This window comes from Hippocampus comes, unplaced genomic scaffold (assembly GCF_001891065.2).
Source record: "Hippocampus comes isolate QL1 unplaced genomic scaffold, H_comes_QL1_v1.1 scaffold114, whole genome shotgun sequence".
Lineage (NCBI taxonomy): Eukaryota > Metazoa > Chordata > Actinopteri > Syngnathiformes > Syngnathidae > Hippocampus > Hippocampus comes.
The window spans coordinates 348310-367149 of record NW_017806197.1 but is presented as its reverse complement, the minus strand read 5'-3'; the positions used below and the strand labels follow the sequence as shown (position 1 = coordinate 367149).

Genomic DNA, 18840 nt, shown 5'->3' with positions numbered 1-18840 from the left:
TATCCAAATGGGGATCTTGTTGCATTTTCGCATGAGCAAGTCATCAAATACTGACGCTCAGTTAATAGTCCTTTGCACCAAAATATTTGAGGCCCGGTATGGAGGAGGATTTGACAACATTTTGAGCAACTGACAGCTTTAGTCGTGATGGTGACAACTGCGATTGGTGGCGAATTGATAAAGAACAACCCCAACTTGATATTCAACTTCAGCCATCTTGTCATAAACTGGCAGATATCCGCAATCAATGCTGTATGGTCATTTCAACGGCTATTTCCTCCGAGATCAGTTTGTAGATGTTTTGACTGGTCGAGAAATGACAAGGGACATGTATTGATTTCATCTTTGCGACACTTTCTCATTAGACGTCTCAACTCTTATTTTGTCTTGTTAAGACGTTCCCCGTCTTTAAGCTTAAAGGATCATCCTCCATTCCACATCAATATGTCCAAGCGTTGACCTGTGTCCATTGACGGTGATGAATTTGAAAACCACAAGGTGTGTGACTTCATTGAGGATCAGGCGGTGGTACTCAGGTTCACGACTAACCCAATTGATGTTTTCGTGCTTGCTATGCTTTTTGTGTAAACTGTCTGAAGTGGAGTGGTGAGTCAAGGCCTGTCCTTGTGTATACAGCCGAGATAAAAAATCTGTGCACACTGTACGGAAGACTAAAAAGCTGGTAGTTTGCAAGAAATTCTTACAACTCCTTCACCGTTGTCGTTGGCTTTTTTGCCAGCCTCCCTGACCATTCTTCTCATGCTCTCATCAACACCGGAGGAAGATCCGGGGTTCGGTTATGTGTCTATCTGCTGCGCCGTATTTTCTCCCATTTGATGATAACTGTCTTCACTGGGTGTCATGGTATATTTAATGCCTTATACATTCTTTTATATCCTTCTGGCTGATACCTTTGAACAGTGGGATTGCTCGGAAGGTATAGACGCTCTCCGAGGAGTAATATCTCATAAATGGGGGTTGGGGGGGGGACATTTTTAAATGATTCATCTTTTTCTCGTTTTGTCTTTATCCGAGAAATCTGGCATTTGAACATGGGTGTGGAGACTATTTAGAGCGTCTGAATTTGTCCAAGCTGCGATCAGACCCAATATCATGTGATGTGCTACGGTAACAATACAGTACAAAGTGTGCCCACATGGCAGGTGATGGCAGAACCCCCCCCCGCCCAAGAAATTATCATTAAAAAAAAAATATATACAATTATTATACCAGTTAATGTGATAAACTTCTTAAAATGATACAGAGAACCACCCAGAACGCTAACAGCAGTAACAGAAGCTAACGGTTGATCACCTGCTAACGGCTAGCTTTCATTGAGGATCAGGCGGTGGTACTCAGGTTCACGACGAACCCAATTGATGTTTTTGTGCTTGCTATGCTTTTTGTGTAAACTGTCTGAAGTTGAGTGGCGAGTCAAGGCCTGTCCTTGTGTATACAGCCGATATAAAAAGTCTGCGCACACTACGGAAGACTAAAAAGCTGGTAGTTTGCAAGAAATTCTTACAACTCCTTCACTGTTGTCGTTGGCCGTTTTGCCAGCCTCCCTGACCGTTCTTCTCATGCTCCCTTCAACACCGGAGGAACATCCGGGAATCGGTTATGTGTCTATCTGCTGCGCCGTATTTTCTCCCATTTGATGATAACTGTCTTCACTGGGTGTCATGGTATATTTCATGCCTTATACATTCTTTTATATCCTTCTGCCTGTATCATAATTTTTTTTTTTTTTTTTTACAATTATTATACCAGTTAATGTGATAAACTTCTTAAAATGATACAGAGAACCACCCAGAACGCTAACAGCAGTGACAGAAGCTAACGGTTGATCACCTGCTAACGGCTAGCTGCTGAACATATGGTACGCTAAGTGCCTACAAAAGAGTAATTTCCTACATACATATTGAAAATTTGAGAGTCAAAAACTTAATAAAATGCCAAATAGAAAGTAGTAATTAATACTTTTACGGGTTGCAAAGCTTGACATACATGCCAGCCTACACATTCCTACACATTGTTCCCATCTCATTTCTGGATATTATTGGCCAATCTATAACAAGATTGTGGTTTATTTAAGTTCTGTGTTATTTTTGCTTTTTGAAAGTAATGGCAGACAATCAATGTGGTGAGCAGCCTTTGTGAAGGGAGAATATCGATGGCCTGATGGCAGCGGTCTGGGGCTGTGGGGAAAACGACTCATCAACCTGAATAAATTAATGATTTACTTCACCCGTGCCCTTAATTTCTGTCCATAGTTGTGTTTTTCTTCTATCCATCACTCTGACGCCCCTCACGTCTCCATCTCGGCAATGTGTGACTGGTCATTGAATGAAACATTACGTGCTGGGTGAATGCATGACCCCCTTCATCTACTCACTACTGTCCATCAATCTGAGGAATGACACAAGCACTTAAAAAATCAGCGCCAAAGAGTGGATTCGGTGGCGATGGCAGAAGCAAAAAACTTAATAAAATGCCAAATAGAAAGTAGTAATTAGTACTTTTACGGGTTGCAAAGCTTGACATACATGCTAGCATACACATTCCTACACATTGTTCCCCATCTCATTTCTGGATATTATTGGCCAATCTAGAACAAGATTGTGGTTTATTTAAGTTCTGTCTTATTTTTGCTTTTTGAAAGTAATGGCAGACAATCAATGTGGTGAGCAGCCTTTGTGAAGGGAGAATATCGATGGCCTGATGGCAGCCGTCTGGGGCTGTGGGGAAAACGACTCATCAACCTGAATAAATTAATGATTTACTTCACCCGTGCCCTTAATTTCTGTCCATAGTTGTGTTTTTCTTCTATCCATCACTCTGACGCCCCTCACGTCTCCATCTCGGCAATGTGTGACTGGTCATTGAATGAATGAAACATTACGTGCTGGGTGAATGCATGACCCCTTCATCTACTCACTACTGTCCATCAATCTGAGGAATGACACAAGCACTTAAAAAAATCAGCGCCAAAGAGTGGATTCAGTGGCGATGGCAGAAGCAAACATATGAGCGTGGATTCATTTTTGTGGTCCAAGTATGTGCTCTGGGGTAAAAAAAACATACTTTTACAATTTCTGTAAAATTGTATGTTGCGTCGTATAAACTTATTCACATCGACTGCAGCACGTGGGTTTTAATTAAAATCGCTTACTTGAACTTCATGAACAAAGGAAAAATCCAATTTGATGAAAAATGATAAATGGAGTGCACTTATGTAGCGCATTTGTCGACACCAGACTTTATCTGTGTATTGAACCAGAGTGGTCACTGGTACGGTGTACGGGCAGCGTTAACCTCCGGAAAGGTTTTTCCTTTTTGTTTAAAATCGCTTACTTGGACTTCCATAATGACTCACAAGTGTTGGCAGTCATCCGTGGCATATATCCAAGCTTTGCATTCTCTGTCATTAACGTGTATTCCACCTTCAGGGTGTTGTCCAGCATGATTGTAACAACATCCATATCACATCCCAGCCGAAATGTGGTCCAACACGCAAAAGGGAAAACAGCCGCTGGTACAATCACGTCAGGAACATAAAGATAACTATGGGCAATTTCTTTTCCTCAGACCTTGTTCACCTTGAGTGCGTATAAGTGATACATGCAAGCAGTATAAGTCTCTACTTTTGTTGTATAATGGCTTGACCAAGTGTACACCGTGTTGTTTGATACAAACATTCCAAAATAAGTCATGGTGGGGAGTGCAAGAAAAAAAACTTGATCGGTAAAGTGACAGGCGGTGACACATCATGCTTTAGTAATTCTCAGAAGCAAATGACATAAAAGTCAGGGGAAGATGGCAGGAGAGAACATTGGCAAACATCAAAGTCATATTGGTGTTGTGCTGCTGTGTTAATTTTACACACGTGGCCTTTGAACAGTAGGCGGGGTCCACCCTGAACACTTTGCCACCCAATCTTAAAGCACACATACTTTGTAGACCAACAACCATTCACAATCACAATCATACCCACAGACAATTTTAGAGCGATCAATTAACCTACCGTTCATGTTTTTGGAATGTGGGAGAAAACCGGAGTACCCGGAGAAAACCCACGCAAGCACAGGGAGAACCTGCGAACTCCACATCGGAAGGTCGGAGCCCAGATTCAAACTCTGGACCTCTGGAATGTGAGACGGACATGTTAACCCGTCGCCTACCGTGCCGCTCGCCATTAGTCAGAATACCCAAATAATTTCTACCTTCGAGCATGTCGTTACAAGTTCAGCAGCAAGAAAATCAGTATAATGGCCGCTCAACTGTCAAAATACAAAACAGCACGTCTTCTGTGTGCAAACACGGCCAGATAAGCAGCACTGGAATCCAAACACGGAGGAAAGTCCATTGCGAAGTTTGAACCCGCTTTGGAAATGATGACTAATATTTTATCCGTGGCTGTTGACACAATGGGGACACCAAATATCTGTCTCGTTCATTATTTCACGGACCAATGAGTTTGTGGACAGAATGGAGATGGGCATTATCGCAGACGCCTCGGGTTCCTCTCCGTCGTGAAAGATGGTGGTCATTTGGCTAGACGAGAGGTGGCGAAGACCCCCTCTTCGAACCGAGCAGACGGGTGCAGAGGAGCCCGGGGCCGGTTATATTAATGAACAGGCAGTGCTGAAAGGGACAGGTTCCTGTAACGCTGATGAATGGTCATTACAGCGAGAGCAGAGGAAGGGGAAAGACTTGAGAGCAGCAGGAGCTCGGAGGGAGTAGCACTTGGAGGGGGTGAAAAAAAAACTTAATTTGCACCTCGGATTTCTGTAAACTCGTTTATCACGCCAGCAGTGTCACGTGTTTTTTTTTTCTTTTTTTTCCTCCACCACTATCCGTTGGAACCTCTTGTTTTTCTTAAAACAAGCACGGAATAAAAAACATTCGAATATGAGCTGCCAGTGGCCACAACTCAAGAAGTTGTTGGTGAACAGTTGAAGGAGTTTAACAGCCAGCTAAACCAACACTGCAGCCAATTTCCCAAGCAGGCCAGGCCCTGCCTTGTAATGACATACAGTCCACACTCAAAGTCACAGATACTACAGTGGGCAAAAATACCTGCTCTTCACATGCATGTTAGTATGTTTAATCATGCAAAATGTTTTTTTTTTTAATCAGACTCCTAAATTGAGAATAATCCAGAGAATAATCAATTCTAAAAAATTTGGTAGCATTTTTTTTTTAAATCCACATTTGAAAAATAAGGCCTGATTCTAATCTCACGATGTTCTATTCCATGCGCTATTTTTTTTTTCCTTTTTACGCTGCCATATCTAAGTTGTGCCACATCGGAGCAAATGTTCCGCATGAAACGTAAGCATAAGTGCAGCCTTAGACACATTTTTGCATTGCATCTTTACAATGGGCACTGCATGTCCTTTCACAGCTTTGCCATTTACAGTTATATAAGTTATACAGTTAGGATTCTGGTCGCCTTGGTAACCTCGCACACTCCGAAATTTGTTTATCAAGGTTATTCTACGCATCCACACCCAGTTGCTTTCAAGTCCCTTTAATTTCCCTTCAGTCCTTTCCTTTGTTCTTATTTTGTCTGTTGATTGGAAAAATTCGATGGCCGCTCGTCTTGAGCAAGTCTCCGTGACTCAAAGTCTCCAGCAGCCCATTGGGGGCAAGTTTAACAGCTGCCGCTTCAAAGGTCAGAAGGATGAAGCACCCGGGAGATGATATACAGTACGCACGCGAAAAACTCATGAACTGACTCGAGGCCCACTCGCTTCACTGTAGACCTCATTAACTCCTCCTTGCCTATGGCCGTTTAGATTATTGCTACTGTGGTGGGCGAGATTAATCCTACCCCCCCCAAAAAAAATGTTACTTCGGTCAGGCGAAGCGTATTATTATTACGAATCTTCAGAAAATGCATTTTCAAACCATCTCCACTCACCTTTTCAGCACTCTGCCACCCTATATAAATAAATAGCATCAACAAATTTTAGATGGTTTCTGCGAGTTTGACCTTAACGCATTTTTCCACACGGCTGCACGTTTTTAAACCAGTTTTTTTTCTTTTTCGTTTTACGTTTTTTTTTAATTGTTGTGATTTGCTTTCGTGATTTGAAACAATTCCAAATGTTAATGGCACATTTTCATCATGATTTGGTGCACTCGGTAGATCGCCCCCCGAGGTGGCTGCTGTTGCTCGTCCAACATACTTTCTGGGTCACACCTGCAAGTGAAAGGCCTACATTAGGCTTTGATTGTGAATGCATGCAAATGTCTCACATGCTGCCATGTCGTCTGTCTAATTGTAATTCAGCCCAGCCTAATTTTGAATTTGTTATGCAGCACCTTGTACTTTGTAAAATGCACCACCTGCGAGGTCCCCCCCTTTAACCACCGCATCCAAAAGTTGCTCGGTTTGCTCTAATTTAAAGAACCAAAGAGCTCAAACATGTTTAAAAGAAAATAAAACGTGTTTTACACAATCCCGAAGCACGTCTGTATTTTCAAAAACAATTCTCATCCTACATTCTGGAGTGAAAATAACTGTTCGTCAGGGAGTCAATTTGTAAATTTTTGGGCGAAAGGAATAAAACTTGCTGTCAATAAAAAGGGAGCCTTTTGATATTTCAATCAGAACATATTTTATTTTCTTCGATATGATTGTATTTTTCTTGCATTCATTATTGTGTTATGTAACTGCTTGTTAAAATGCGTGTCCAAAATTTTAGATGACTTGAGTAGACCTTACTTCTGACTGATAGTGACAGCTAGCAAGCTAACCTTATCCTTTGGAATGTGGGAGGAAACCGGAGTACCCGGAGAAAACCCACCCAGGCACGGGGAGAACATGCAAACTCCACACAGGTGGAGTTCTCTGCACTGTGATGCAGACAGGCTAAACAACCGCCGGCAATAAAATATCGCAATAAAAATCAGTCCTGTGACCTCTTTTTTAATTCAGTAGTTTTGATCTGAACCTAAGATTGAATTATAACAGGTCTTTTCTTTTTTTGAACATGAAACGAAATCATCAGTGCCTTTTTGCTTATTTGATTTTCAATTGCCGTTCCCTGTTACATTGCTCAAAATTGACACACAATGCCTGACGACAGTAATCCGACATACTGTTTATTATTTTTTCCCTTTCTTTCCCTAGTGGGAAGAGGTGAGTGGCTACGACGAGAACCTGAACACCATCAGGACGTACCAGGTGTGTAATGTCTTCGAGCCCAGTCAGAACAACTGGCTCCTCACCACCTTCATCGATCGCAGAGGCGCACAGCGCATCTACGTGGAGATCCGCTTCACGGTGCGCGACTGCAGTTCCATCCCCAACGTTCCCGGCTCATGCAAGGAGACGTTCAACCTTTACTACTATGAATCCGACGCCGTCATTGCCACCAAAGGAACTGCTTTCTGGATGGAGGCTCCCTACCTCAAGGTCGACACCATAGCCGCTGATGAGAGCTTCTCACAGGTGGACTTCGGAGGACGCCTCATGAAAGTCAACACAGAAGTCCGCAGCTTCGGGCCCCTCTCGAAGAACGGCTTCTATTTGGCCTTCCAGGATTACGGTGCCTGCATGTCTTTGCTGTCCGTCAGGGTGTTTTATAAGAAGTGCCCGAGCGTGGTCCAGAACTTTGCAGTCTTTCCGGAGACGATGACAGGCGCTGAAAGCACCTCCCTGGTCATCGCCAGGGGGATTTGCATTTCAAACTCCGAGGAAGTGGACGTTCCGATAAAGCTGTACTGTAATGGAGATGGGGAGTGGATGGTTCCGATCGGCAGCTGCACTTGCAAGGCGGGATTTGAACCAGACAATGGCAACGTGTGTCGAGGTCAGTAATCTTTAAAGTTGCATCGACTTGTATGATAACCACCATTTGATTTGTTGTTTTGCAATGTAATAATGAAAAACACTACAGGATCAAAGCTTGAGGTCTCCCCAAGTTGCAGTTCAAATTTGACAATTGTAAAATGTTGGGCACCATTCAAATCTCCAGAAAGTCAGCTTTTAAAAGATGTATAACATGTTCACACATGTACTCAGCTGACGATGTGCATCAGCGATTTGATGTTTTGACAGATGACGGAGGGCCCCTCGGTGGGCCGTCCTAACTTCAAAACATATATTGTTGCATGGGTTCTTGGACAAGTGGTCCAATACGTTTGCTAAGCACTTTAATTTGCCATGTTTTGCAACTTCGGACAAGTATTTTTATTTTTTTTAATGAAAATGGTGTTCATAATCCACAGTGGGTGCCGCCAAGACTCATTTTAGACTTTCCTCGGTACATAATCACTCTTCAGTGTTTTTAATTTACTACAACCACTAATTTATTGAATTTACTACATTTGGATTTCACTTGAGCACTACATCAAGTTCGTTCTAAATGGCACTGAACACCTATTAATTTCACTGCTACAATTCGTATTAGTCATTAAAAACAAGACATTTATGTAAATTCTGTACTGAGAGCTCCGTGTGGCTTCTTTGCTTTCATCACCCACGTATGCTGTAGCTATCCTCCTACACTGACATACTTACGTACATGTAAAGAAAGAAAACATTTGGCAAAGACTGCTGTGAGGATACCAGTAGCTCAAGGCGCGTCATAGAATGCTGGATTATGGATTGGCCTGCCTCTGGCACTCCGCTGGAGCGTGCGCTGCTCAGATAACATTGATTGATGCGCAGCTGCTATGATCGATAGACAGATACGAAAAGGCCACAAATCCACAAAGCACAGTTTGTATGGCCGTGCCGGAAGTCAACATACACACGGGAAAAGTTTGCGGTCCTTATGCCAATGCATGTTAATTCATTAATTTTTGTTTGACTTAATTTCAGGGAGGATATTTTTGTCAAGAGGAGGGAATTTGCCGATTGACACTGATTAACCATTTGAAAGATTTTATTTTTTATTTTTTGGTGAAGTAATGATTTTTTTGCAAGATTTCCCTGCAGAGCGACCGAGTCAACAATCTCGGTATAATCAGATCTCATCGAAAGGCCTTCCAATATTGGGACGGAGACTGAGGATGAGGAGGCTGCGGCTGTTTCAGACTGCCAAAGTCCAAGCTGAGAGATTTGGGAAAGGCCCTGAAGGGCCCCGTGGCGCCTGACGATGATGAGGCGCGACCTGGGACCACACGCACACACGCACACACACACAAAAAGAAACCCCAGACGAACAACATCAAAAACTCACATGCCCAAATGAACGGCAACAAAACCACAAGTTGCTTCTTAGTAATCTCACGCTTTCATGCTGTAAGAGATATTGAGGGCTAGCTCCAATGACTAAAAAGAAAAAAGAAAGCGCAGACTTGCTACTGGGTCATATCGACACAAAAAAAAAAAGAAAGATCGGAAAGGTTAGCATTTTGGTGAGCGGCAGCCGTTAGCCACAGAGAATGCTAGCAACCGAGAAAGCCGGTCTTTTTTTTTTTCCCCTTCAAAATTGTGACAGTATTTCACACAATGAGCAAAACTCTCTTGCCTATAAAGCAACTTGACATAAAAGACTGTCTCGCTTGGATAAAGTGCGCAAGCGCCTGGCTGCTGATGTGTTGAATGCGTACGGTGCGACGAGGCGTCATTGTCATGATCATTATTTTACTTTCTGTTTGTGTTTTATGTTATGTGTTGTGTTTATTATTTTACTTTATGTTCACTGTTTTGTTAAGCGCTTTGTTACAGCTGCAGCTGTTGTGAAAGCGCTATATAAATCAGCATGTATTGTATTGTATAAGGTGCACCTTCAATGAATGGCCTATTTTAAAATTGTTTTCATATGTAGGGTGCACCGCATTATAACGTGCATAGAATAGAAGCTACAAGAGTGGCTGCGGTTCCATTATGCATCCATTAGATGGAGCGACGCTAAAGGGAATATAATACAATACAGCTTTATTTATATAGGCCTTTCACAACCGCTGCGGATGTAACAAAGCGCTTTACAAAACATTTAAAATACTACGTAAGACGCACTGTCTGCGTTTGAGAAAATTGAATGCCGAGTAGGAAGAAGTATACAACTTATCTAGTCCTACAAAGCTCTTTACAAAACATTTAAAATACTACGTAAGGCGCACTGTCTGCGTTTGAGAAAATTGAATGCTTTTAGCTGTGCCTTATAATGTGGAAAATACGGTACTCGTCGTTTCTCACAATTCAAATAAGAGGCTCAAGATGACATCAGACACAGCAATTTTTTTTTTTTCCCCTCTCAGTCGCCTTCTTAATTCTCAATTGGGGTTGTTGATGGTCTTAGGTAAATGAGTGTCAACATGTATTCTCTGTGCTGAATTCCCTTTTCTACCAACTCTGTACAACTCACCTTTATGCAGCGCAGTAATTGGCAAGTAAGAAGTTTGGGTGGAGGGCTTGTTGTGTCCTGTGTCAGCAGGGGGGGGCGACGGCAGCACTGTAAACACCACAAGCACAAACAAGCGCTGTGTGCAGTGTACTGTATACAACGTATACCGCCCCCCCGAAGGCCCTGAAATGAAAACATTCATCCGACAAAAAAATGGACGAACTGTATATTTTTCCACTAATACCCACAATCCCCTTGCCGCCCTTCGTTAAGCACCTTCAGCAAGTAGACACCCTGCTGTGTTAAGTTTCACTCTGTCCTCTTTCTGATTCTCTTCCCAAGGAAATGAGGCATTCTGGTGAATATGTGGGAGGGAGAAACCACTTGCTCTGAGCTCTATTTTTTCTTCTCCTCTGCTCGGGGGCGTGCAAAGGGCCCCCCCTCTTCCCACTCAGCAATCCTTGATAAAGGCACTTAAAAATGAAAGAACATCCGTCTGTGATCGATGGACAAACAGGCAATTAGACGTCAGTTGAAGTTTAAAAAATGTCCGTTCAATACATTATAACTATTCTGTTATTGCTCATTTAGATTTTTCATTAATTAAATAGTTCTGTTGGACACACTAGGGCTGATTTCATTCTCGAGTTGCGAGCAAAAATTTGAGTTCTAAATAAAAAATGGCGTCACAGCTTAAAAGTCCACTCTAAAGGGAATAGTGTGCACATTCGGACACAGCCGTAGTTCTTCTTTCTTCTTTTTGTTGTTCTTCTTCGTTTTATTATGAACATTTGTATTATACTGCCCCCGGTGGTGAAGGCCAGCACACCAGTAGGTGCACAATGCCAATGGGCAAATATGAAATAAAGAGGCACCAACTGTCCTATTTAACGTTGTGTTTTTATCAGGTATAATTCAAAAAAAGCATGTTACAAATATGCTTGTTGTTGGTTTTTTTTTTTTTTTTTTTTTTTTTTTTTGTGAAGGTGAAAGCGACTGTCATTTGTGTTACAACATTGGTCACGGAATGAATTAAACTCGTACGTCGAGTAGGCATTACTGTACTTTGCGTGTGTGTGTAGGGCCCCTGTTGCTAAGTGCAGTTTTGCTAATCTATATGTTTTAATTAGTGGCAGGTACCCTGGTGTCTGCATGATAGGTGTGTGTGTGTCCTGCTGCGAGTCAGGCAGAGAGACCATGTCGTGTTGTTGCTCAGTAACGATGATGCCAGCGTGCCATCCTCATTACCAGCTCCCGCTGCTCTCACACAAACCAATTTGGGCAGCCCACCCACTCCTTTTCTTTCCCTCATTGTCCCTTTGGGCGATGTAAGCAATCTGCTAAATATTTGATCACTTCGCTGGTAAATCGAACGGGGCCACATCCAAAAAGTCATTGTGTGTTTGTGTGTCAAATGCTGAAGGTTCAGGTGGATGCGTCTTCTATGTTGTTCTGGTTGTGGTGCTCAAACTCGGGTCCGTGGATCATTTGGAGTACAAGAATTGTTTTGCTGTAAGGGGTCCCTGGACCCAAAAAGCTTGAGAACTGCAAGTTCTTTTTTTTCCCATCATTTGAATGCATGCATCCGTGCATAAAAAGCAAAAACGCACAAAATTAATTGCATCTTATAAAATGAATTTATTTCAGGCTTTACGTTTCAGATACGCGTCGGAATTCTCCATTTTAAAGTGTTTCATAACAGATTTTCCTGCAGCTTATCAATTGCTCCTTTTTTTTTTTTTAACTGTTGATTGGTGTTCCTAGTCCACAATTATCATGAGTGACTCTGATTTCTACATTTGATTTATGACTTTTACATCCACTGTGAGTCATCAGAAAAGTCTCCAGAGTATCACGACAGGATATTTTCGTGCTTGCATAACTGTTTTGAATTAATATGCAGAACCGTAACCTTTGAGAAGTGCACTCCATTTTGCCATTTTGAATCTCATACTTATGCAAAGCACAAGGGCAAAATATGTATGTACATTTTACGACCCCTCCCCACCCCCTCTTTATTTTTTATTTATTTATGTATTTTGTGAGATCACATTCCATAGACTCGATACATTTTTCCTAATATTACTTTCTTCATAACGGAGTCTTATGCAGACAGCAAGCCATCGACCGGCCAATATTCTATCCCTGGTTTATATTTATTGACTTTATCAATTCTTTATCAGAGCACTGTGACAAGTCGATAGAGCAATGGGAATACACTCTTATATCCTCTTCCGCTGTTAGGCTTCAGTGGGCTTTTGGCATGCTGGCACATTCATTTTACAAATATTCAAATAACTTTATTTAACATTCTGCGGGCTGAAAGTGGCAGCAGGAGATTCACAGCTCATTGAGCAAGCGCGTTTCTCTGGGCTAAGTGCCGATTCATCATGGCCGCCTTACTCCAGTCTAATGGCTGCCATCACGGGGCAAGAGCACACCTGCACACTCACACGCGCAGAAACACATCATGGGTATACTTCAAAAAAAAAAAGAAGAAAAGATTCGCAATTGCCTTCTTGTGTTCATACTTACATTATGCGATTCCAGACCATTTATCACGTTGCTAACCCCCGCCTAACAATGTAAAACCGCAATATATACAAATATATATTCCCGGGGGCTTGGTTGTCATGGACATATATGGCTGGCAATTAATCTGTGTTAAATTGATGAGCGTTTTTCAACAAAATAAGGAGTAATGATTACATATCGTCCCTGAAAGAGCCTTTTATACAAGCGTCTGATTACTGTGTTATAGTTCGGCTTTGGACGTGTCCGCTCGAGCGAGGCTGTGATTACTTCCTAATATGTCTTTCCTGATTGTAAGGAGCCTGGCAGGAGGGGGCTTACAAAGTCCCACTGAACGATTAGAGGCAATTCCAGCCCATTTGGCCTTGTCAACTTCACTGAGTTGACTTTCCACAGAAGCATCCTGTGTTCCGACCAACACAGCAAGCAAGTCACCTTGAAGGAGCCGAATTATGTTGGTGCCTGACGCTTCCTGAGCTTATGTCAACCACTGAATTAACTACCATTATGGTGAAGGGTAAATTTTCCATTTTACCCTTTCTTCTCTTCTCTTGTTCTTTGTGCAAGAAAAAAAAAAAACGCCACTCCCAGCCAAAGAAAAATCAAAACACATGTCAAGTGAAGAATGACAAAACAGTCTCAAAGGGCTTCACTGACCCACGGTTCACAGAAATGAACCAAATCCTCTGGGCTAGACCGCACCCCATACAAGACAAGGAACAACTCAGAGGAAACACCATTTATGGGGGGGGGAAATAAGGAAGAAACCTTGAGAAGAAATGGAGTGATCCCTCTCTAGGATGACCAGGCTGCAAACGGATGCCGAGTGGGCAACATTTATCACGTGATACGATGTTGTAAAATGTTGCTCAAACAATATGGGATTCCCATTTATTTATGGCGCCACCACGGACGTGGTTCTCCTCAGGAACCGTCCTGGTCAGTCAGTGCAAAATTCTCCACAGCAACACTCCTCAGATCTTGTCCCGATCGGTTGATGGAGAACCTCCGTCGATGTTTGAAATGTACAACCTCATTCTAGTAACCGTACTTTCCGCACTATAAGGCGCACCTAAAAGCATTCCATTTTGTCAAAAAGCCGACGGTGTGCTTCATAATCCGATGCGCCTTATATATGGATCAATATTCTGATTTCTTGGACGTAGTATTTTAAACGTTCTGTCAAGCGCTTTGTTTCAGCTGCAGCGGTTGTGAAAGCTCTATATAAAGAAAGCTGTATTGTATTGTATTCCCTTTAGCGGCGCTCCATCTAGTGGATGGATAACTCAACCACAGCCACCATTGCAGCTTCCATTCTATGCACCTTATCATGCGGTGCGCCCTATTTGCGAAACATTTTAAAATAGGCCATTCACTGAAGGTGCGCCTTATACTCAGAAGCGCCTAAAATACGGTATATGTTTCAACGTTTTTGAGGTGTTGGGGCCCCTGTTGAGCAGTTTCACCACAGCTTGGATGGATTTGACAATACCAAATTCGCCCAAATAATTAATTATCCATGTTTTTGTCCTTATTTGTGTGGTGGGTATACCCGACTGGTCACCAGCCGATCACAGGGTTGAGAAACCAGACTGAACCATTCACACTCATATTCACACCAACGGAAAATGTCGGGTCTTCGCTGAATGGATGTTTTTGGAATGTGGAAAGAAGCCAGCGTATCCAAAGGGGGAATCCACGCAAGCGACGAGGGGAACATATTCTTTCTTTCTTCTTACCTTCGCAATGGAGTTCAGCTCCAGTGACCGCAAAGGTCACAGCACACGGGCTGACATTTTCATCCTCATCAAACCCCTTCGTGGCGCTGCGCCTCGCCGAGTGTTTTCCCCCTGTTAATTTGCCGCCTTTTTGTGTACAAAAGAGCGGCGAGGGCAAAACTTCTGGTTTCCATGGCTGTCAATAGTTTGAATAGGGGGAAGGCAGAGAGCACTGGTGAAAGAGTGTGACCCAAACAAAGATCTCTTTGAATGGCGGGCCCAAACAGAGTGTCTGTAATGGCCCCAAACACAGATGCGCTGCTCCCACAGTAAAGGAAGCTAGCTGCTAATGATGTGAGGGGAAACTGCAGATTTTTTTTTTCCACAACATAATAGAAATAGCCACGACATAACAGTGCTTTTCGTCACCCCCATGAAGGGAAACACACACACACACACACACACACACACACACACTCCATTTTGTAAAATTTTCATGGTACGCGTCGGTTGCTTTGTGTTTCCTTCTTGAAAGCTTTTGCAGGAAACAAATTTGGTAGCTGGGATACGTTTTTGATTTTTTTTTTTTTTTTCCGTGTGTGTTTGCATGTGTGTACGTTCTCACAAAAACGTGTTCATCAAAACTCCTTTTTGACCCTGCCTTTCCAATTTACCCCTCGTCTCTTTTTTTTCTACCTCGGCTGCCCTCCTTTGCTCTCCTCCCCTCCCTTGGGTGTGAAGGCCGGCCGATGCGAGACGTAGGGGACACCGCGAGACACAAAAGACCCCTCGCACTCGGCAGATGGCCGCAACTCTGCTTAATTTGCCGACGTCACCCTCATTGCCGAAACACAAAAGCCCACTGCGACGAGGGGCTCCGCGTCACCCCCCTCAGTCCATCCGTGACCTCCATCAATCAAGTTGGCGCCGTTTTGTGCTTTCACGATATGACTGCATAATTAAGGATACAACAAAGACAAAATCAAAAATGCAAAGAGGCCAGGGTATCCGCGTCCTGTCTTTGCAAAGTACTTACCTAAAGGTCAACAACAAGAGCAATGGAGCATGCTCTCCTTAACTCTCATTTGCCTTAACTGCTTAGCAGTCTCCATCTCTACTTGCTGCTGTTCTGGTAAGACTTCCAGACTTGTTTAGTTTGATGGCTGGGGAGGTCACATTTCAAGTTCTCGGAAATTGTCTTTCACCCCTTGTTCTTGGAGCTAAGCAGCACAGAGAGGAATGTGGGCACCGCAAGGTTGTGTTGTTTAACTCCCGGATTAAGAATGTAATTAGAATCGAATTGCAATTATAGTCAGTCCAATACCCTTTTTGTCACATCCGCTGAGCTAAATGCGATGAGAGTCGGTCAGCAAAGTCAGATGGAGGGAGACCAAATCGAGCGGTAAATTTTTTTGTGCTACAGTTTAGAAATCACTGCCCTCAAATCTTCATTTTTACGATTATGCTTCCAACTTTATGGGAACCGTTTGGGAAAGCACAAAACAAGGTCCCCTGTCGGCCTGTTCCTTTGAACTAGAAGAGCAAGTGTGAGCCTGGCTCGCTCTGTAAGGTCCAATATTGGTGACCTCTGACCTCAACAATGGTCTTTGGGATGAATAGATGAAGAAATTCCCACAGATGCACTCCAAAATCTTGAAGAAAGTCTTTCGACGGGAGGGTGACTTTTCACTTCCTCTGAGGCGCTGCTGTAGAGATTTCCACCGGGCCGAGTTTTGAGGAAGACCGACTGCTCCGAAAGCGCCTTCCTGCAGCGCTTCATCTTACTAAACGGACTCTCACATAATTCTAACATCGTATCGAATCATATCATGAGTTAAATTCAACTCAGCATTTCTTTTGTAGTGCAGGATCTAACCTGGTTTTGCCAAATACCACCCACACAATTATTTACACCCACTTTTTAGAAACGGTCACCTTGAGCCTCCCGAGAGGCCCATCCGAGTGAGGTGAGCGTCAAAGCAGCCAGCCCCATGACGGCCAGTTCTCAATAGCTCCATTTTTTTGTTTTCCTCCTTCTTGCTCTTCCCTCATCTTACCGTAACATGTGACCAATCACGGCGTAGAACGAGACGCTCTAAGCGACCTCACCGACGGCGGAGCCCCGGATCAAAGCGCTGATCCTCCCACCCATCTCTTTCAGTTACCTACTTTCTCCTCCGCTGCGTCGGCCAAATCGCAACAAGAATGAGGCACTTTAAGTAATCTCAGCGGTGTCCATTTTTTTTTTTGTTTTTTTTCTGATGCAAATTTGTCAGACAGTTCCAATGTCAGGAAGCCTTCAAGTCTGTGCTTTTCAATGGCAATCGAGCGGGTTCAGATGACAGTTCCATTTGATGGGCAGACTAAATTTGCTCAGCCGGCGGGGAGAGTGAAGCAATAAGCAAACACTATTAACTGTAATATGAGTCATAAAACACAGATAAAAAAGAAAAAAAACATGACCCAAACATAATCAGCTCAAGCTGGACTTTGCATGTCTGATTTTATCGCCTAATCATGCTCGGTATGATTCCCGTCTGCGCATGAAGCAAACGGCATCACACTTCAAACTTGAATTGATTACTGTGCGAGTCGCCATGATTTAACATTGCACGCTTTAAGAATGACACGTCTGTAATCGGCTTCACCATACCATGCATTTCCCCTAAACCCATTTGGCTCTGCCTAACTGGGCAGGCCGTATCAAACACAACCGCAGACGCTTCGCACAATGTAATTAGCCGTCAGTTAGACGACTCCCAAAATCTGCGTTTTGCTATTGTGCGAGTGTAATTGCATGTTTTCACCGAGGGCTTAATGGTGCTTCAATGCAACAGCGGCAAGAAGAAGAAACGTCGCTTTGAGTGACAGCCCTTAAAGTGCAATTCGGTTGACGCATCTCCGTGACAAATTATTGATCTCCTCCATCCCGAGTGTCATGTGACTATCCGCGGTGTCATTGACTAAATAATTCCCGATGTGCGAGCATTTGAGGGATTCTTGCGCTTGGTGTTGCGTTTGTCTACAGAGTTCCCACACTGGCTCAGGGCTGCCGATTTTCAATCACATCGGCGTTAACATGAGCAGTCTTCATCGTGTGTGTGTGTGTGTGTGAGAACAGTTTAAAAAGAAGACCTGACTTCACTGAGACTGTTCAGTTGCTCAGGTTCTCATTTTCCAACATGAGGTCTGTTTTTGCAGTTTGTGCCAAAAGACCTCGGGATCAACCTTAATGAAGTTTAATGTCCAAATACGATACTGACAGCTAATCAAAATGTGATCTGATCCGTCCTCGCTCTGCTAATTAAATCCGACATCAAAGAGGCAAACTCACTTTGGAGTGGCTTAAATGAAGTGAGGCTCAATTTTGAATTCTGCATAATCATGCAACATATCCGATCCCACTAAAATGTATCCGGGGTGTTTTTACAGGCTCGGACTTATATCATTAAAATGAGGATTTGAGTGACATTCTGTCAGGCATTTAATGAAGGCTGTACAAATTAGATTGAATCGCAATTTCCGACTCAAAATTCAATTCATTATGTGTCGGGCATAGGATAGCAATGGCATGTTCAGTTATTTATTTATTTATTTATTTATTTTGTGGTATTAGCAGTCATTGCCAAAGCATAGCATGCCCGTTATTGGACTTTTCATTTGAGGCATGTGTTGATGTCAGGCCGGTTCACAATGGAAGGGAAATCTTGAGCTGTGATTCCCATTTCACAGACAGCAATGGGAGGTTTGTTGAAAAACATTCAAATTGTACTCTGAAAGCTAATGACTTGGAAAAAAAAATGTGCCCGGCTGTCATTTGTGTCAACTCTTTCGGAAAAAAAACCCCCAAAGAAAAACATCATTTGCGTAATCATTTGAAACAAATTGTATTTGCAGTCAATACACTGTGCAGTAGTCCATAAAATATCACGGTACGTTTTCAAGGACAGACCACACAGCATGTACTTGAAACCTTAACGGTGTTAATAAACACGATGTTAATCCAGCGCATTGATAGACTGCAAGCCCTGTTGCAGACGGATAACCCATACTTCATTTCTTTTTCAGTCACTAGATATGAAATGTCATTTACAAAACTGAAATTAATTAAAAAAAAAAAAAACATCTCTTCAATGTCACAGGAGTGACTGATCAAGCGGGCTTGAACAAGCATTGAAAATTAATTTCTATCGGCCGACGTGAAAAAGTGTAAAAAGTAGAAAAGGGAAACATTTGCGGAAACGAACCGAATGAATTCAAATCAAAGTTTATTTCATGTTTCA

At 42.8% G+C, this 18840-nt stretch overlaps 1 protein-coding gene across 3 annotated transcripts in view; it reads left to right on the top strand.

Moving 5' to 3' along the window:
- ephb1 (EPH receptor B1) overlaps nt 1-18840 on the top strand; it is a 139548-nt gene that overhangs the window by 56836 nt on the left and 63872 nt on the right. For all 3 annotated transcript variants that reach the window (XM_019855893.1, XM_019855894.1, XM_019855891.1), the window contains exon 3: nt 7142-7823. In XM_019855893.1, coding sequence (XP_019711452.1) covers nt 7142-7823 — 682 coding nt within the window. The remainder of the gene's footprint in view (nt 1-7141; nt 7824-18840) is intronic.